We start from the raw sequence: 20130 nt of genomic DNA on the forward strand, positions 1-20130 counted from the left end.
GGTTTCAGGGTGATAGTGGCTTCATAGAATGTCTTTGGGAGTGTTCCTTCCTCTGTGGTCTTTTGGAAGAGTTTGGGAAAGATCAGTGTAAGTTCTTTGTATTTTTGGTAGAATTCCCCAGTGAAGCTACCTGGTCCTGGACTTCTGTTTGTAGGGAGTTTTTTAATTATAGATTTTATTTAATTTCTTATGTTTGGTCTGTTCAGTTTACCTGTTTCTCTTCTTCATTCAGTTTTGGTGGGCTGCATGTTTCTAGAAAGCTGTCCATTTCTTCTAGGTTGTTGGATTTGTTGGCATCTAATTGTTCATAGTATTCTCTTATGGCTTTTTTGTGGTTGTTGTGATTTCTTCTCTTTCATTTATTGTTTGGGTTTTCTCTCTCTTTCTCTTTTTTTTTTTTTTTCTTTTTTGCTGTGTGGTATGTGGGATCTTAGTTCCCTGACCAGGGATGGAACCTGTGCCCCCTGTATTGGAAGGCAGAGTCTTAGCTACTGGACTGCTGCGGAAGTCCCTTCTTTTTTTTTTTCTAGTAACTGATCAAGCATGTTCATGTCTTGCTTTATTTATTCCTCAGAATAACAAAGGTGAATAGGCAGAAAAACTATATAAAACTTCTTAACTGATAAAAAAAACTGAACCCTGAGATAATCCAGATCACTTCTCCAAACCACATTGGTACTGTGTGGCAGAGCTGGGATGCAGATCTGATTTTTCTTGCTTAGTAGTCCTGAGAACTAGCTCTTGCAGAACATAGTACTGCCTTCCTCTCATCATTTGCCAGCTTCTGTCAGTCTTTACAGTATCTCTTGTATCTGTTTCTGTTTCCATTATGGTCATCTTCCCCTCTACCTTAACTCTTACCTGGTCTAAATTAATTCCCTCCTTTCTTTAGGCTCTCTGCTCTCCTATTCATGTAGTGGACAGCTACAGAGTAATTGGGCTGAAGCGTGTTTCTTGTCATATTACTCCTCTTACTCAGAAACTGTCGCTTCATTGTTTATGAAGTAAAGTCCTTCTAGATTCCTCAGTTACTTGTTACCTGAAGTCTTCAGCCAGAATTCATCTCTCCTCTGAGGAAGCAGGGGGGGAAAAGAATCCAGTAAAGATGTGGTTTTGTTTGGTGTAAACGATGCTTTTTAAAAATAGGAGCCAACATTTTTTAAGATCCGGAGATTTTTGTCTAAAAGATCAGTCTCCTGAAAAGTGAAAAATGTGGCAGGACTGGGACTGCATTCGTGTGTGGCACAAAACAGGCTGTTGCTGACAAAATAACTGCCTGCTTTGGGCAAGGCAGGCTTTTTCTACTTCGCCCATCAGTCCCTGTTGTCTTCTTGACACTGAGGCCATCGCTTAGAGCCTTTTACCGTCATATTTGTGTTATAATTTTCTTATAGTGGAGAAGTAGATTTCCTGAGTGTGGGTCTGTTGTCAAATATCCGAAAATAAAACTCAGGGCTATGTGTTTAAAAGAAAAATTAGAGCATCCTTCTTTAGAATATTCAGGGCTTCCTCTGGTGGCTCAGTAGTAAAGAATCTATCTGCCAAGCAAGAGATGTGCATTTGATTCCTGGGTCAGGCAGATCTGCTGGAGAGGGAAATAGCAACCCACTCCAGTATTCTGGCCTGGGAAATCCCATGGACAGAGAAGCCTGGAGGGCTACAGTCCGTGGGGTCACAAAGAGTCAGACACAACTTAGCAGCTAAACAAAAACAACTTAGTAAAATGCAAGCAAAACATGTCCGTGTCAGAAGTATAGAACTTTCCTTATCTTGCCTCACTTCATTCATTGTGAAATTGCTACCCATTGAGTATTTTGGGTTTCCCACCTTTGATTTAGAATAAATTACTTTCCAAAGAGTGTATACCTAAAAAGTAGCAGAGCCAGGATTCAACTCCAAAGCCCATGTTCTTTTTGCTGTATCATTCAGCATCTGAGTTCTTGTGTTGTGTATTTCTGCATAATGCTTACCAGAACTACTCAGAACATACCTGTGCTTTGCAAGATGGTAGCAATTTTGTAAATACAGTGTGTTAAATGATTCTTTCTAGAAGTAAAGGCAATGGATAAATGGTTTGTTTTGTTTGAGATATCATATACATATTGGTTTAGGTTTTTTTTTTTAATCTTCTTGATACATGGACATTTCCCAAAGGGCTGTGTTTCTCATTATTTTTTCAGATCCCTAGTGATGAATTAGAATAAAAATCAACTCTTGATTTTTGAGGTTTAAATTTAGATTTAATTTTTGGTAGTGCAAACTGGCATAGCCCTTTTTGAGTAGGAGTATCCAAGAATGGTCCAAATTCTCTTGCTTGGAATTTCAAGTAGTTGAAGCTGTTTGGAGGTTAAATCTTTTTGATACAACATCATTCTTCCAGATATTTTCTGCTGTAGTATCCAAAGGCATTTTGCTGATTTTCGGACGGAGAGATTGGATGTTATCTGATCTTGGGGAGAGTGTTGTTGCCAAGGTATTGCATTAATGCAAATCAAAGAAGTCAGAAAAACTCACATTGCTTTACAACAAAAAACAGTTAGCAGAATGCGTTTTAACCTTGGCGAAAAGTAGTTTATTCTTCTACCCTTGATTTTCACGTGTATAAAGCAAAGAATTAATTTAGATCAATAATTATCAATTTGCTATATAAAAATTACCTATGAAAAATGGGAAAAGTACATGTATTTCACATGTAAGTGGGGTGGACATGTAAGTCCACCCCAAAGGGTTCTGATTTAGTAGATTTATTTGTTGTTTTTCCGTTGCTAAGTCGTGTCTGACTTTGAACCCCTGAACTACAGCATGCCAGGCTCCCCGTCCTTCACTGTCTCCTGGAGTTTGTTCAAACTCATGTCCGTTGTCAGTGATGCTGTCTGTCCAGACACCTCATCCTCTGTTGTCCCCTTCTCCTGCCCTCAGCTTTTCCCAGCGTTAGGGTCTTTTCCAGTGAGTCAGCTTTTCCCATCAGGTGTCCAAAGTATTGGAGGTTCAGCATCAGTCCTTCCAGTGAATATTCAGGGTTGATTTCCAGTAGGATTGATTGGTGGTCTTGCAATCCAAGGGACTCTTAAGAGTCTTCCCCAGCACCACAGTTCAGAACACCAGTTCTTGGGTGCTCAGCCTTCTTCATGGTCCAGCTCTCACATCTGTACATGACTATGGGAAAAGCCGTAGTTTTGACTATACGGACCTTTGTTGGCAAGATGATGTCTCTGCTTTTTAATATGGTCATAGCTTTCTTTCCAGGGAGCGAGCGCCTTTTGATTTCATGGCTGCAGTTTACTTAGTGCAAGGTTTTCACCCTAAGGGCATTTAGGGCTGGGTAGTTCTCTGGTGGGCTGTTCTGTGCGTTGCAGGATGGTTAGAGGCATCTGTGGCCTTCACCCACTGGATGTTAGTAACAGCTGCCCCCACCCCAAGTTGTGCCCGCCAAAAAATGTCTCCTGATATTGCCAGATGTCCACGGGGGATAGAATCACCCAAGGCTCAGAACCACCTTTCTAGAGCCAGATACAGAAATCTGCATTTTTTTACTAGCCCCTTTGGTAATTACGGAGAAGGCAATGGCACTCTTTAAAAAAAAAAGTCAATCAAGCATTTTTACTAATTTTTCCACACATGGTATATTTGCAGATAAAAACTATGGAATCTGCATATATAGTCAAGTTTTTAGAACATGGGTATTTCTCTCTAAAAAATAATTGTCAAAAAACAATTTGCATCAGTGCAGTTGTCAAAATGCATAGCTAAAACTGTGATGGTGCTTGTTTGAATCTAAAAATTCTTTATAAAGAAATTTTCCTTTCAATGTTTTTAGTTGGTGATTCCATACGGCCTTTTGTTTCATTAGGATCAGGCGGCTAGAGACATGAAGAGGCTTGAAGAAAAGGACAAGGAAAGAAAAAACGTAAAGTAAGTTGTTTTCTTCTCCTTCAGAAAGGTTACATGACAATTGCTACATTATTGCAAAGCCTGTTCCCCCAAAGTTTATAAAGAAAAATTAAACTGCACAAATGTCCTGACTTAAAGTTATTACCTTAAATAATATTTTTGTAGGTAATAGAGATGACTGCATTTGCATTCTCTTTGGTATTCAACTGTAAATAGTTTTTAGGGAAGCAAGAGAGCATCATTACTAGTTTGGGTTCATTTTTCTGAGTTTTGTCCCCGTAACTAATATAAAATAGGTTTATGCATATGTGATTGATTTTTAAGATGTAACCGTAATTATATACAAAAAACTATGTATATTATTAATAAATAATAAAATCTGATTTGAGGGCGACATGCTTTAGCATCTAGTCAGAGCTTGAAATACTTTTATTTTCTAGGAAAGAGAATTCTCCTCTTTCCCTTGCTGAACATACTTTTGTTAAGGCTTTTGCTACCAAGCACAGGCAGGCAGGTTGGACTTTGCCCTCTGCTTGGCAGTCAGTGCTCAGCCCCTCCCCAAGGCTCCTGTGCCAGACGGAGGGTCTGCCCTCGCTTGGGTGCTTATTTTGTGTTGTGTTCCCTTCCAGCTACCCTCCACTGGTGGTGTTGCTTGCCCTAGGGATAGCAAGTGCTCTAGGGTAGGCAGAAAGTCTGATTAAAAAGCAATGGTTGTGGGAATTAAGCAACTATACTTTCATAGTTCCTGAGAGATGCAAGTGGAGAAGGTCCACTTCTCCACATGAACTGTTTTAGTCCCAGATTTTAAAAAGAGTTGATGTAGTTTTTCTCCCTGTCCCTGAGGATTTTGGCTGAATGCAGTTACTCAGAGCTAAAAACTCTGGGGCACCTTAAGGCAGTTGTGACCATCTTTAGTGTATACCAAATGCAGGTGTTCTTCTTGTTTCTGCTTTTAATACAAAATCCTTTTCACAACTGCATTGTGTTTGTTGTGTGGGATATACAAAGCTAGGGCCCTTGGGTATCTCTTCACAAGTTTTTACTCCCTATATTCTTGTTAGTATTGATATATTTGATGTTTCTAGGGGTACCACATCATCCCATTCAAAAGAAATGCAAACTGCAGCTTATAGTGTGAAATCAGACATGCGTGGTGGATGGATGGCTTCCAGTGTGCTTACTGCTACTTTGTTATTGTTAGTGTTGAGAGTTCCTGTCCTGTATGGAATTCAACACTAATGTGCTATAAGTATGGAGCTGGGTATGTGGAACATTTGCAGGGAAGTTTGTTTCTCCGCTTGTTTTTCCAGGGGTATTCGAGATGACATTGAAGAGGAAGATGACCAAGTGAGTTCCTATGCAGTATTTCTATCTTTTACTTTCACCCCACAAAGTCTGTCCTGGGGACAAGCTAGAGCTTGTCTTCACTGAAATGGCCATTCCTGACGTTCAGCAGGGAATGTCATTTGACTTGCTCCTTTTCTACCTGTGTGACCAGTTGGTAATATAAAGATTCATGTGGCTTTCCCCCATGTTGAAGATGGAAATTTTGGTCAAGTACGATATCACAAATAAAGATGAGCTTTACTCAGCGTGATTTTTTTTAATCCAAAATTAATGTTTATTCTGATAAATCAAGAAGTAGAATAGTGTGGGATCTATAGACAACCTCTCGTAACACCTAACCTTGACCTGTTTCTAAGGGTTCTGTTTGTGATTCTTGTGTTTCAAGATGGAACATTCGTTAAATGACAGTCCTTTAGTATTTTTTCCCCATTCAGTTGTGGGATGGAGAGAAGGGACCCAGAGTGAGCCCTTTCTAGGTTGGTGACCCTTCTAATCAGTGTCAGCTTCCAAACTTGGATTGGTAAAGCCACAGCATGTGTTCCACAGCTCTCAGCAGGGTAGGTAGTAGACACTCCACCCCAGGAAGGCTGTGGAACTGACAGTTTTATAAGTCTTCTGTTAAGCAACCTAAATCACTTTAGGGTAGTAACTGTCTCATTTCCTCTGATTGTCCCTCTGAATACTGCTATTGTTAAAGGAATTGCTAGTAAGAGTCTTATCTTACTGGGTAGGTATGTATACTGTGCAGTCATCTGGTACGCTGTGTGCACTAATTACAGGAGCAAAAATGTTCTGTTATACTTGGGTATGATTATGATCTTGTGCTTTCCTGCAGGAAGCTTATTTTCGGTATATGGCAGAGAATCCAACTGCTGGTGTGGTTCAAGAGGAGGAGGAAGATAATTTGGAATATGATAGTGATGGAAATCCAATTGCACCTTCAAAAAAAATCATTGATCCTCTTCCTCCCATTGATCATTCAGAGGTATGGTATTGCTGAATTTGACTCTTCTTTCAAGTTGATGCAGTTTTCTCTTTCAAGCTGATGCAGTTTTCTTCAGCTTTAATATTTAGATTTTCCCAATATCAGAGTACTCCTCTGATTCGTACTCCTCATTATGTCATGAGAATATTTCTTTGGAATTTTGTCGTATTTGCCAAGTGATTGAATCAGAAGGTGACTGAATGGTTGAGACTTTGTAGCCTGTACTATTCAAGGTACAGCTGAGTCTCTTGCTCACATTCAGTTTTAAGTGAAAAATTGTATTCAAGCAATTGTACTTGTTTTCCATACCATCACTTACCATCTTCCTTTAACTGTGGGTCCCTGGACCTGCATTTGCTTTTTAATTGCTGTAAATCTTTACTATTTCTCCCAGATCTGGGGCAGATGAAAGGCTGTTCTTAAATCAGGAAAAGGAAATGAGGATATCTGTGTACTCACTTGGGGGAAAAAAATCAGTATTTCATCCAGGTTAAATATCAGACTAGAGCTTGCATGCCCTAGTGATTCTAGATCTAGAGCAGTGGTTTTCAGAGTGTGGTCCAAGGACACCTAGAAGGGTCTTTGCACGGAGTCTACAGAGTCAAAAGAGTTTTCGTGGTAATGCTGAGGTGATTTGCCGTCTTCACTGCGTCGGCATCGGCACTGATGGCTGAAGGCAATGCTGATACCTTAGCCTGAATCGGGACAGTGGTGCCCGTTGTCCCGGTGGTCACTGCCTTCTTCCCTGCCTGACTGTCACAGTACCGAAAATAGAAGCCAGCTTCACGTCAGAGTATCCTTGATGAAACAAAAATTATTTACATTACTCTTACATTCCATGTGACAAAATGGGAAAGGGCAGGTAAACATTTTTATTGCATGCTGAGATATGACAGTTGTCTCAAAGAAAGACACTTAGGTGCTCAAGTTGTGAACTGAGCTGCTGCTAAGTCGCTTCAGTCGTGTCCGACTCTGTGCGACCCCATAGACGTTAGCCCACCAAGCTCCCCCGCCCCTCGGATTCTCCAGGCAAGAACACTGGAGTGGGTTGCTATTTCCTTCTCCAATGCAGGAAAGTGAAAAGTGAAAGTGAAGTCGCTCAGTCCTGTCTCTTAGCGACCCCCATGGACTGCAGCCCACTAGGCTTCTCCATCCATGGGACTCTCCAGGCAAGAGTACTGGAGTGGGATGCCATTGCCTTCTCCCGTGAACTGAGCTAGCTGCTTTTTTTCATGGGACACCATTTTCACTTAAGAAAATGAATGGCACATCAAGGAAAACAAAAGTGTCTCTTGTCAGTGATAGAGACTCAAGTTTTCATGCAGAAATTAGAATTTGGGACACTGTATTCATCACAGTGAGTTTGACAGCTTCCTCCCTTCCAAGTACTAACCAGGCCCGATCTGCTTAGCTTCCAAGATCAGACGAGATTGGGCGCTTTCAGGGTGGTGGCTATAGGTGACAGCTTTCTAATCCTTAAAGTCTGTTGATAATCAGCCATGAAATGTGTATTTTTTTAATTACACAGTGAAATGTCTTGGATGATCTTCAAGCCATCTCAGTGAACCAGTATTTTCAGAGAGCCAATGCATGATGTTACAGAATCATGCATGAGTAAAGGCCCCATTCAAAGTGCAGGATAGACCCATGAATTATAGTGTGACAAAATGTGAAAATTCGTCCATATGGTTTTGGATTACACAATGAAAATAACCTTTAAGAAATGTGTACCTGTCAAGGTTGAGTGTAGTGTCAAGAGTAAAAGTCTGCAAGCATCTGAAAAGGTTATTAATAAATATTCTTTTTCCCTTTTCCAACTACATATCTTTGGGAGGCCAGGTTTTCTTCCTTGGCTTTAATCAGAACAACACATTGCAACAATTTGAATGCAATAGAAAATAATAAGATTTGGAAAAATGTGAAATAGTATTATAAAATAAAAGTTATCTTTATTAAAGCATATATGTTAAAGTGTCATGAGGTTTGCTATTTTAACATGAATTATAAATTTACAAATTTTCTTTTTTTAATACAATAAATAACGGTAGATAATAACCATTTTTAAAATCAAATCTCATTGTATTTCTGTTAAGTGTAGAGGGTACCTGAGACCAAAAAGTTTGAGAGCTACTGGTCTAGACTAGAGTGTGGGTTATATTCAGTTCTTTAGATTTTCCTTTTGCGCAGCTGTTAACCACTTAAGCAGTTGGCATTTTACATGTGGCAAATGAAGCTACCTAAATGAAATCTATCTAGGAGGCTGCATCCGTGATAAAGAGTGAAAATATAATAAGGAAACAAGTACAAGTATTTGAAATAGTTGTCTAATAAGATATTTGAGATACTTGACAGAGTACTCGAACTTCATCCTGCCTGGGGTATATCCCATGGTTGTCCTAATGTAATGAGAAGTCTGCCAGGAGAGACCAGAAATGAAGAAAGAATACCCTTTCTTCACATTCTTTTTTTTTTCCCCCTCTTGCTTGGAAACCAAAGGAAAAAAAGTGTGTGTGTAAAAAAACTTCGATATTTGTAGATTTTTGTTAAGACAAAAATTGTTACCCTCATAGAGCTTCTGTTTTGATAAGAGAACTGAAGAAAAGGGCTTGGTGCAGCATTGTGGGGAGCGTAATAAAAGGTCCTGTTAATAATGCTAAAGGAGAACTTAGTTCTTTCTCTTTGTTGATAGTACCATAGAATGATAATTAATTTTAAGCTATATCTAGAATTATGAAGTTTTTGACCACCTATCAAATGCTTAAGTTCTCCTTAAAAAAAAATAGATTTGTTGTAGACATATCATGTCAGAAAGAGAATCATTTAGCCAGATTCATATGTGGTGATATGCTAGTGTTTCATTTTCTTGGTACAGTAAGCTATGAGAGGAGTAGCAGAAACGACTTCTTCCCTCTTTGGAATTGGAAATGCCCGACAGTACATTTTTTTTTAAGTTAACAAAAACATTTCCGTGTTTTTAAAAAGAATGGAACTCCTTAGAAATATTATCAGAGGCCTAGATCTAGGTGAACAGCTTACCGGAAAGCATATTTACATGTTACAGGGTGGAATATCTGAGTCCTTTGGCATTAGAGATTCCTTAGTCTGCATCAAGGCTGTTCAAACAGGAATGGGAAAAAGTTCTGGTTGTACTTTGAGGATTTGTGTCATGAATAAGTGAATTCCTTTTTTCTCTCTAGCTGGTTATGGCTTTACTTGTATAGTATTTGTGAAAGGTGATTTTGCATTAAAATCAAACTTACAGGATCGAATCTTGAATTCTAGACTAACTTTGAATAATTGGACCTGCAGATTGACTATCCACCATTTGAGAAAAATTTTTACAATGAACATGAAGAGATAACCAACCTCACCCCACAGCAGCTAATAGATCTCCGGCATAAGCTCAACCTTCGGGTAAGTCAGCTAGTAAGGCAGAGATTCATATTAATGTTAATTAATTAGTTCAGGGTTAGTATTATTACTTATCCATACTGAAATAATCTTGAATTTCTTCTCCAAAAGTCCTTGAACTGTCTTTGGTAGAGTAATAATTAGACCCCTTGGACTCTGTGTCTTGATTTTACTGTTTTAGTTTTACAGCTATTTTAGGATAGGATTTTTTTTATTTTATGTATACACATGAGTTGCTATATGTATGTGTTCAGTCAGCTTTGTGTAGTTTTTTTAACTGTGTGTTGTGTTGGAACAATAGGTCATATGACCTTAAAACTAATCAGTAAGTGTTTCTGATTGCCATGAGAGCAATGTGCTAATTAAGAACTGTTTTGGGTGGGCTAAAGGCAAGTGGTCCCCATCTTTAGAAAGAGGAGACAAGATTAACTGATGTGAACAATATGGGAAGTCTTAAAATATTTCAAGATTAAGATGCACTTGCTTTTCACATTATATACAGCACGATTTTCTAATTAGATGAAGAAATTAACAACTTTACAAAATATGCATGCACTAATATCAGAATAATAGTTTTAAACTGTCCACTAAAAAGCTTTGGGTTGTACCTTGACCACATTTGTTTAAGGTGCTGCTAGAGATTAAGTGAAACATACGGATAGTACAATGATGTCTGCTCTGGTGTGGACAACTTTCTGGCCATACCAGTTGCTACGTGATGTTTGAACTTGTTTCCTGAGGGGTAGGTGGTTGAGTGGTTTTGTGTGTGTGTATGTACTTGTCTGTTTTCTAAGAAATACCCCTTAAAAAAAAAACTTTTAAGTGAAACACTGATTGGAAATAGCAGCATTACCCCAGAAGCATTGAAAGCTTAGCACTGTTGGAGTCAGCATGGAGGTGGAGCCCCATTCCTCACCTGGGTACAGTTCAGACACTCAGCGTTTGCAGTGTCTGCATCTGCACTAAGCAGGACACTGTCTCTTCAGGCATGACTGAGATTGGAGCAGTAGATAGTATCTTTGTAACCAGTGGGTTATAGGTGTGTCTGCATTTGGACCTCATTTGCACTCTATTTCTAGAGTAAATTTTATTTTTTCTACCACTTGGTTAATAGTTATACACATGGAAAAAATATATTGACTTTTTCCAGTTTTTTGAACCTGACTTCTGTTTATTTTTTATGAGAAAATTAATTGTGATTGAAGAGATTTCAGGGCCCGTAATCATAAAATAACCTGACCATTATCTCAGAAATATTTATTTTGGAGTTTTTTTAATGCGAGATTTAGGTCCGTTATTATTTGAATTTTACCTTTTCACACATTGTAAGCTATTAGGTATAGACTTAGGTTTTCACTTCTTCATATTCCAACTAAACACTGGAGAGCTACAGGTAAATATTGTTGACCTTCTAGTGCTATTTATATTGAAGTACAAGTCATTCCTGCAAGTCGTCTTTGTCTCTAGGTCTCTGGTGCTGCACCTCCTAGACCAGGAAGTAGTTTTGCTCATTTTGGGTTTGATGAACAACTTATGCACCAGATTCGGAAGTCTGAGTACACACAGCCCACTCCAATACAGTGCCAGGTGAGTAAACATGGTCACAAAGAGTTGGGCAGGGCTGAACGACTGAACCGAACCGAAGTAAAGACAGCGAAAGAAAAATGAAGTGGAATGATATTGTGATCTTTTTTTTTTAAACTGACAAAGCAATAAAACACTTTAATACAGAACTGTATTGAAACCTTTAAAAATTAAAAAAAAAAAAGAGCAGAAGTGAATATTTTACCACTCTTTAAGTTACTGACTGCTGTCACCTTCTGAGATGGACAACATTCTGTCCGTCAAACGTGAATCTCCAAATAAACTGCCTTCATTTCACTATGGCTCGCTTTTGAATTCTTCCCTGTGCAAAAGCCAGGGGCCCTCATTTGGTGACCTGTCTTAGGGACTCAACTGAGACCTAGGACATGAGGTGTTCTTCTCCCCTTCGTCACTTTTCTTTGATTATAAAAATGTAGCCCACTCTGCCCTCGGGTCAGAGCCCTGTTATCTGGCTACTTGTATCTTTCACTAGTGTGCTGTATTAATCATTCTACTTCTTACCTGTTTTAAAAAGTTGCTAAAGGACTAAGAAGTGTTCTTTTGTTTCTGATAAATGTCTTGAAAATATGATCTGAAGAAAACTGTTCATTAAGCCTAAACTAAACAAAAGTTTGTGTGTGGAGAAATGTAGCACTGTCAATTAAGAGGATTCCTTTGTCCATGGCCTGAAACTTCTCATTTATAACTGAAAGTAATAGCTTCCGTTTCCCATTTATAAATGGACTTCATTCTTTTCCACACAGTTCAGTATGTGGATGAGACATTCTATACCTTCATGGTGAGGGGGGACAATTTTTTGTTAAATTTTAGCAATGATAATGTTTCCTATAAATGAAGTTTATGGGAATCCAGATGTTTCATTCTTTTTTTTCCCCCATGTATTTCTTGTTATTTCATAACCAGTGTGCATAGCCTAGGACATTTTTGTCCCATTGGAAATAAATGTCATTATTAGTCATTTGCCCTTTCTCAGGGTTGCCTTCAGTTCATCTTTAAAATTGAAAGTTTAGAGTGGATTCTACTTCTCTTTTTCCTCTAGGGTGTACCTGTGGCATTAAGTGGTAGAGACATGATTGGTATTGCCAAAACAGGCAGTGGGAAAACCGCTGCCTTCATCTGGCCCATGTTGATTCATATAATGGACCAGAAAGAACTGGAACCAGGTGATGGACCAATTGCAGTGATTGTGTGTCCCACTAGGGAGCTCTGCCAGCAGGTATGTGCTTTATGTAGAGTGCCCCCTTCCATATGTCAACTAATGAGGACTAATCAGCTGGGTAGAATCACCAGGAAACTTTGTGTCTTTTTTTAATAATTATGTGAAATACACAAAATTTACTGCTTTAACCATTTCTAAGTATACAGTTCAGTGCCATTAAGTAGATTCACATTGTTGTGCTCTCAGGAAACTTCTGGAAAATATTGCATGTTATGTATTTTCTGTATAACCAAGTGATTTGGGAACCAGTTGATTTGCCTTTTGTTCGGTGAAAGGCAATAACGGGGTCAGGAAGAGAAGTGAAAAAGAATAATCACAACAAGATTTTAGATAGCCTCTTAAGATGTGATAATGGTAGCCTGTTTATTTTCTCTATGAATAAAATTGTGTTTGTATTTTCTACCTTTTGATTTTCTATTGACATCACATTTTGTGTGTTTTTCATAACTCCTTTTTGGACTGTGACAGAGGTTAGTGTCACAGAGGTGTGTGTTCATATGCCGTTATGTTACCTTTGCAGATCCATGCAGAGTGTAAGCGGTTTGGGAAGGCATACAATCTTCGATCAGTGGCTGTGTATGGAGGAGGGAGCATGTGGGAACAGGCCAAGGCCCTTCAGGAAGGGGCAGAGATTGTTGTTTGTACACCAGTAAGTATGTCTTGGGTTTAAATAGCTTATCAGCCTCTCGGTATGGAAAAAATGTCAGTTGTTGGAAGGCATTTCCCCTGAAATGTGGTGAAGCAGGGTTGAGAATACTCTGAGGCAGTGATAGCTGTGGCTTTGGTTTAATTTTGGTTGCTGTACTAAAATAGCAGTCTAGTAAGATTCTTTATATGCTACAAATTTCTGTCTGCATCAAACAGTTTTTCTTAACACTGTCCTGGAAAATGGATCCGTGCTTATGGAGAGCCTAAGTTCAGAATATGGTCAAAACTGCCTTGAAGATTGTAGTTTAAACATTAAGACCCATCAGTAAGGCTTTAACTTTGGTCATTTCACAAAGCCTCACAAAAAATAGTTTTCACCTTCTTTCTACAGTTTAAATCACAATTAATGTAAAGGAGGAAGCCAGTGAGTTTTCAGATTTTCTGTTCTTTTGAGCGCAGTAGTGCATAAATTCCAAGGCTGTCAGACTAGTTGTATATTGCAGTCTGAAACTGGAGTGTTATTTTTTCCAGGAGCAGAACTCTAGAAAGTTCTTGTAAATACATTTAATTAAACAGCCCTCAACATTGGCAGGTTTCCCTGTGGGATCCGCCAGCCAAGGACTGAAAATCTTCAGGGGAAAAAAAAGTCAAGAAAGCAAACTTGAATTTTCCATATGTTGGCAACTTTTTATGTAGCATTTACACTGTGTGTTATAAGTAATGTAGAGATTATTTAAAATACACAGGAGGGTATGCATAGGTTGTATGTGCAAATACTGCTTAATTTTGTTTAAGGGACTTGAGCTTCCTCATAGGGAATGAGGCTGGAACCAGTATCCAGCAGATACTGGGATGACTTGACTTCCTGTTCATTTTCTGGCTCTCGTAGGGTCGACTGATTGATCATGTGAAGAAGAAAGCTACCAACCTTCAGAGAGTCTCCTACCTTGTGTTTGATGAAGCAGATCGAATGTTTGACATGGGATTTGGTATGCTTTGAATACCAGATTCTTCTTTCTCTATCTTAATGACACTAGTTTTTTCCATGTCTTTCTAGACTTAATTTTTTCTCTGTGTGAGAAGCTAAAAATACTCCTGGGTAGGGTTGGACCGTAGAGATAAAGCTAAGACATTAGCTATTTTTAGGAGTTCTTTCAGGAAAAGTATGTTAGGCTTAACTGGGTTGAGGACATTTGAAAGTGCCTGTGAATATAGGGAGAATATTCTAGGCTTTATTTTTATTCACCTGCCTTTGATTGTGGAGGTCAAGGTCTGTGTTATTCGGGAGGTAGGTGCCATATCCTTCAAGGCCTTTGCTTTCCTGTCCTCCTTGACTTAACCAGCTGTGTGAAAATTCTGAATAACTGTCTTTGTTGAGTGGAGCACCACTGAGCCTAACCCAGCTAGGTGTTGGGCTAAGTGTTTCTGAGTTTCACACTGAGTGACAGGTCTGGGAGTTCAGAACTTCCTTAGTTCCTATAATGTCTTTATAGAAAGATTTTTGCTATTAATAAAATGATTTTCCAGGTATCCCAAACTGTCCACGCAGAGTTATAATACTGATTTTATTCTTCTACTTCTTCCAGAGTACCAGGTGCGATCCATAGCAAGTCATGTCCGTCCTGACAGACAGAGTACGTATGAAGCAGTTTCCTTAAGCCACATTTGTACTCAGAATAAACACCTATTTATTTTATAACTCTCAGTTATGGCAGTAAAAATAATCATGTTTGTACTTGTGAGGAACCATAAAGGGGAAGATAATGACAGTTTATCTGAGCTAGACAGGACCTTAGAGATCACCAGATAGAACTCACTCATTTTTACACATGATAGTCCCGAGACTGAGAATTAAATGACATGCCGCAGTTCATAACGTTTTATCACTGTCTAGAGGCGATACACAGTGCAGATCTGCTGACTTGAAGTCGAGAGCCTTTTTCTGAACCATACTGACAGCAACATCTGCCTTAACTGAAAATGTGTAAAAGTAAAACAATGGTAATTTTTTTTCCTTAGTGAATTAATTTGTAAACTTCACTGGGCTTTCGTTTTTCAAAAACTGAGCAGTGAATGTCAGTAGGAGCTTTAGTGAGTATTCAAAAAAGAAGTGATACTGTTTCTTTAACATGGTTTACCTTTTAGCTCTCTTATTCAGTGCAACTTTTCGGAAAAAGATCGAAAAACTGGCCAGAGACATCCTGATTGACCCCATTCGTGTGGTACAGGGAGATATTGGAGAGGTAAGCCTGAGCAGGGCAGATGGAGTCCCAGTGGGTTATTTTTCACACTGGTGACATGGATTTCATTTCTCACTATTGAGAGAAAAAACGTTACGCACTTACGGATGAGGCAACGTGTTTCAAATTTGCTTTAAAAGCACAAGGGTTGGGGGCAATAGGTGAAATATGTTTCGCAAAATGTTAATAATTGTTGAAGTCTGGTGATGGTTACATGGGAGTTGATTTTGTTCATTTTATTCATTTTGAGTGTTAAAATTTTTTCCACAATAAAAGGTTTCTTTTTAAAAAAATTTATTTTGGAGAAAAAAAGAGCAAGTCTTGTCTGAAAGATGCTGGTCGGTTTGCATGGAAGTAACATCTTCAGTGATTGTGGGAGGCGGCCTGCGCAGTGTGGAGCGGGGAGATTTGAAAGGCCTATGGAATTAAGTTTTTGTTTTCCTCACCTATACATATGCCCTATGTGGAAAATTTCTCTGAATTGTGATTAGGAAATCAAATAAGGCAACCTTGAGAATTCCTTAATATGCTTAGTACGCTAGTAAAGTTCTGTGCTGCTTCTGCTAAGTCGCTTTAGTCATGTCCAACTCTGTGCGACCCCAGAGACAGCAGCCCACTAGGCTCCCCCGTCCCTGGGATTCTCCAGGCAAGAACACTGGAGTGGGTCGCCATTTCCTTCTCCAATGCCTGAAAGTGAAAAGTGAAAGTGAAGTCGCTCAGTCGTGTCCGACTCCCAGCGACCCCATGGACTGCAGCCTACCAGGCTCCTCCGTCCATGGGATTTTCCAGGCAAGAGTACTGGAGTGGGTTGCCATTGCCTTCTCCAAAAGTTCTGTGCAGTTAGCTTTTAAACATTGTCCACTTTGATTGCTGAGTGCCTTCTATGTGTGGATATGAATTGTACTAGGACCTCTTACTCTATTGGGAATAATCTGAATAGGCATGTAGAAAAGTATTGCAGAGCATTGGGGCTTAGAGATTATCTAGGTGTATGTACACATGTTAGTGGAGGGCTTCCCAGGTGGCACACTGGTAAAGAAACTCGCCTGCCAATGCAGGAGGTGCATCAGGGGAGGTGGAGAGCACTGTGATTTGAGAAGGGATGTAAAATTTGAGTTGCACTTGACTTGCTGAAGGAAAGCCCAAGGATACAGGGATTGTTCATGGTTCTTCTAGACGCAGGTGGAAAGTGTGGTGTCGAGTTCTTACTCAGGTGCCCTGTGGCACAAATGTTGCCGTCATCTTTTTCATTTCTTTTCAGGCAAATGAAGATGTGACTCAGATTGTGGAGATTCTCCATTCTGGACCTAGTAAATGGAACTGGCTCACCCGGCGTCTAGTGGAGTTTACCTCTTCAGGGAGTGTCCTCCTGTTTGTTACTAAGAAAGCCAATGCTGAAGAGCTGGCCAATAACCTTAAGCAGGAGGGTCATAATCTTGGCCTGCTCCATGGTGACATGGATCAGAGTGAAAGAAACAAGGTTATTTCAGACTTTAAGAAAAAGGACATCCCCGTCCTAGTGGCCACAGACGTTGCAGGTAGGGTATGCGTTTCCCCAGTAACCCTCGGGTCCTGTGTTGTATGGGTTGCTCTGTCTGGCTACGTAGACCTGTAACGTCTGAAGAGGCCAGTTGAAGGCACTCTGCTGGCCCGGCTGTCCACACCCCATGAGGCAGCGGCTCAGAGCACGGTGATCACAGTCTGGAACTCTGAGTACCACTTCCCACTTAGTATTCCTCTCTGAAAAAAAAGAATCCCTGCAATTGGAAGACACTTGAGGATGAAACTGTTAACACAGTTACATCGTAGGCTGTGTCCCTAAATGTAGTAGATATCTTAGTTTATGTAGTTTGACATATTTCACTCGAGATCAGAAAAAAATTTTGAAGTGTGATTTTTGAGTTTGTTCTGATGAGTTTTAATAGCTACACTTAAAAACTTGGTATTTTCTTCCAGAAAGGTGATCACTTCTCAGCCTCAAGACACATTTGATGTTGGTTGTAAATTTTTTTTTTCCCCCAACGTATTTCTGGTCAAGAGAGAGGCCACGGCAGGTTACTGGTAGTAGAAGATAGGTGTCCCTACACACTTAGTGTACCTAGCATTGTAGAATCTATAATAGTAGCGTTCCTTCTAGAAGGGTGGCTCACGTACCTATATCTCAGCACATCAAACCGTGTGCTTTGCTTAGATAAGAGGAATGTGGCTTCTTAGGAAGTAAGCATTTTGGGTGACTTTGGTGTTTTGACTTCTGATAAAGAATAAAAGAATTTGGTATTTTATTTCAGCCCGTGGTCTGGACATCCCTTCAATTAAGACTGTCATTAACTATGATGTGGCACGAGATATTGACACCCATACTCATAGGATTGGCCGCACAGGACGAGCGGGTGAGAAGGGCGTGGCCTATACCTTGCTGACACCCAAGGACAGCAATTTTGCTGGTGACCTTGTTCGGAACTTGGAAGGAGCCAATCAGCATGTTTCCAAGGAGCTCCTAGATCTGGCCATGCAGGTGAGTGGCTGGACACACTTCAGTGAAAAAACTTCAGTATGCCAGAGGCAGGTAACCTAGAAACATGACAATAAAGTTGGGCAGGTAGCACTTACAAAGCATAGATTGGTATTGTAGGACATTAAAACTCATCTGATTTGCCTTCTCATTCTCTCAGCAACATACACATTGAAAAGCTATCCTTTCTTGTGCTAAAATCTGTCCCTCAAATGTCTTCCTTCTTGCCGCATATCACACTTGTAAGCAATTTTACTGTCAAAGTTACTATTCCCCTCACTGCCCTTTACCCCAGTTTTTTCTGATGGGGGCTAAAAATGTATGATGTCTTTTTTAAAAAAGCATTTCACTACTTCTCAGACCTTTGACTACGCTGGTTGTTTAATCAAAACTGAGTGAGGCATTCTACTGAATTAAATCTTGAGTCATCTTGATACACACAGTTCCCAAATTGCCAATGTATTTGGGATACATGTTCTGATAGTAGAGACTTCTGTGTTTTTCAGATTCATAGGTCAGCCTGCAGGGCTGTTCACCTGTAATGCAGTTGTACTGTGGTATTACTGCCCATGCTTCCCACCCTGGGAGTAAAGGACCGGCATTTCAGGGGAGAGTAGAGTGATGGTTCCTTCCCTGTCCTGGAGAGCCAGTCCTAAACTATATTTTGTCTTTGGTGTTTTCCTACATCTCATTGTGTTTCAGACTTCCTGTGTTGTCAGACTGATCAGCTTCTCTGATCATCACCTTGCCACCTTTCCCTCTCCTGGGGAGCCAATCCTAACTAAGTTTCTGAACCAGATATATTTTGTTTTGGGCGTTTTTACTACATCTCATTGTGCTTCAGGCTTCCTGTGCTCTCAGATTGATCAGCTTCTCTGATCAGCACCTTGCCACCTTTCAAGTACTTTTGACTGTAACTTGTGATAGTCAGATAAAGCTCTAAGCTCCCCCAGAGATTTTACATATAGATTGTCTGAGAAATAGAAAATAAATTCATTTTCCACGAGGAAGTTAGAAATGGCCCAGAGGAACTGCTCTGCATTTGAAGTGTGTTGTAATCATTTCCCTTCCTGGAAGCTCTGAAGGAAGAAAGGAGCAGTGAAAGGAAGCCTTAGCTAAAGGCTCCTGGCAAATCTGACGGATTAAGCTACCAAAAAGAAGCTGACCTGTGGTTCCTGCGAACAGTTCCTCCTTTGCTGCAGATACATTGGCTAAAGATTCTCCCTCCCCTTTAGTTTCCTCTTTGACTTTGTTCTCTTTCTCTGGGTGCCTCTTCCTCCCGTGACTTAACCTTGAATTGTGTTTGCTGCAGAATGCCTGGTTTCGGAAATCCCGCTTCAAAGGAGGAAAGGGGAAAAAGCTGAACATTGGTGGCGGAGGCCTGGGCTACCGGGAGCGGCCTGGCCTTGGCTCTGAGAACTCGGTGAGTGCAGACTAGAGCAATGTCCTTCAGACTGGTCCTGCGCCTTTCATGACGTTAGGACTGTTCTTATTTACCTGAGTCTCAGTTCAAAACGCTGTCATCTGCTGAGTTAAGTCAGTACAGTGCTGGTTCTTAATGTGACTTTATATTAAAGAAGTAACTGTGTGTCCTTGACTGACTAGATGTGCTCAGGAAATCAGCGTAGATTAGCATTGGTTCTCAAAGCGTGGTCCCTGGACCTGGAGCAAATGCCGTCTCATGGCCCACCCTAGACCTGGTGAATCAGACTCTGGAGGTGGGGCCTAGCAGTCTTTCTACACGCCCTCCAGCATTGGCCTGAAGCCAGAGGGTCCCTCTATAATTCAGCTGTATCTTGTAACTAAACGCACAAACGATACTACACCCTGGGAAATTGGTTCAGATACGAGAGCTGGCTTTTCTCACCAACCAAATAACAAAAGCTCCCCCTGCCTGGCTCTCATAACTTTCTTGTCACTTTGATTCTTAAGCCAAGGAAGAAAGATGTCAGTCTACGTGTCTGGATCACTGTAGTTAACTTGGTGTCTTGGTGAAGTGGTCTGTCCCCTTGTCACAGTGATGCTGCTGCTATGGGTCATGCAGGTGATGGTGGTAATACCGAGCACGTAGTATGTGCCCGGCCAGTTCAAGCAGCCACACGTGTTAACTCAGGCTTCACAGTCACTCAGAGTAAACACACTGGCACACTGAGGCACCCAGGGTTACACTGTGGGAAGATTGAAGCTGAGGTTCAGACTCCTCGGGGTTTGGATGTAGAGCCTGAGCAGTTATGTATGTGCTGCACTGCCTTGTGGTCAGCTTTGGGCATAA

General features: G+C 40.3%; 1 protein-coding gene across 3 annotated transcripts in view; it reads left to right on the top strand.

The window, feature by feature from the left end:
* The window catches only part of DDX42 (DEAD-box helicase 42), a 35867-nt gene that overhangs the window by 13398 nt on the left and 2339 nt on the right, over positions 1 to 20130 (top strand). Inside the window, exons 4-16 of one of the 3 annotated variants that reach the window (XM_027517596.1) lie at positions 3851 to 3912; positions 5202 to 5238; positions 6074 to 6223; positions 9533 to 9637; positions 11102 to 11221; positions 12279 to 12455; positions 12979 to 13107; positions 13996 to 14095; positions 14693 to 14740; positions 15252 to 15349; positions 16608 to 16884; positions 17635 to 17861; positions 19171 to 19281. In XM_027517596.1, coding sequence (XP_027373397.1) covers positions 3851 to 3912; positions 5202 to 5238; positions 6074 to 6223; positions 9533 to 9637; positions 11102 to 11221; positions 12279 to 12455; positions 12979 to 13107; positions 13996 to 14095; positions 14693 to 14740; positions 15252 to 15349; positions 16608 to 16884; positions 17635 to 17861; positions 19171 to 19281 — 1641 coding nt within the window. Of the gene's footprint in view, positions 1 to 3817; positions 3913 to 5201; positions 5239 to 6073; positions 6224 to 9532; positions 9638 to 11101; positions 11222 to 12278; positions 12456 to 12978; positions 13108 to 13995; positions 14096 to 14692; positions 14741 to 15251; positions 15350 to 16607; positions 16885 to 17634; positions 17862 to 19170; positions 19282 to 20130 lie in introns of those variants that run through there. The other 2 variants (XM_027517597.1, XM_027517598.1) reach the window with 2 other exon arrangements.

This window comes from Bos indicus x Bos taurus, chromosome 19 (genome assembly GCF_003369695.1).
Source record: "Bos indicus x Bos taurus breed Angus x Brahman F1 hybrid chromosome 19, Bos_hybrid_MaternalHap_v2.0, whole genome shotgun sequence".
Taxonomy (NCBI): domain Eukaryota; kingdom Metazoa; phylum Chordata; class Mammalia; order Artiodactyla; family Bovidae; genus Bos; species Bos indicus x Bos taurus.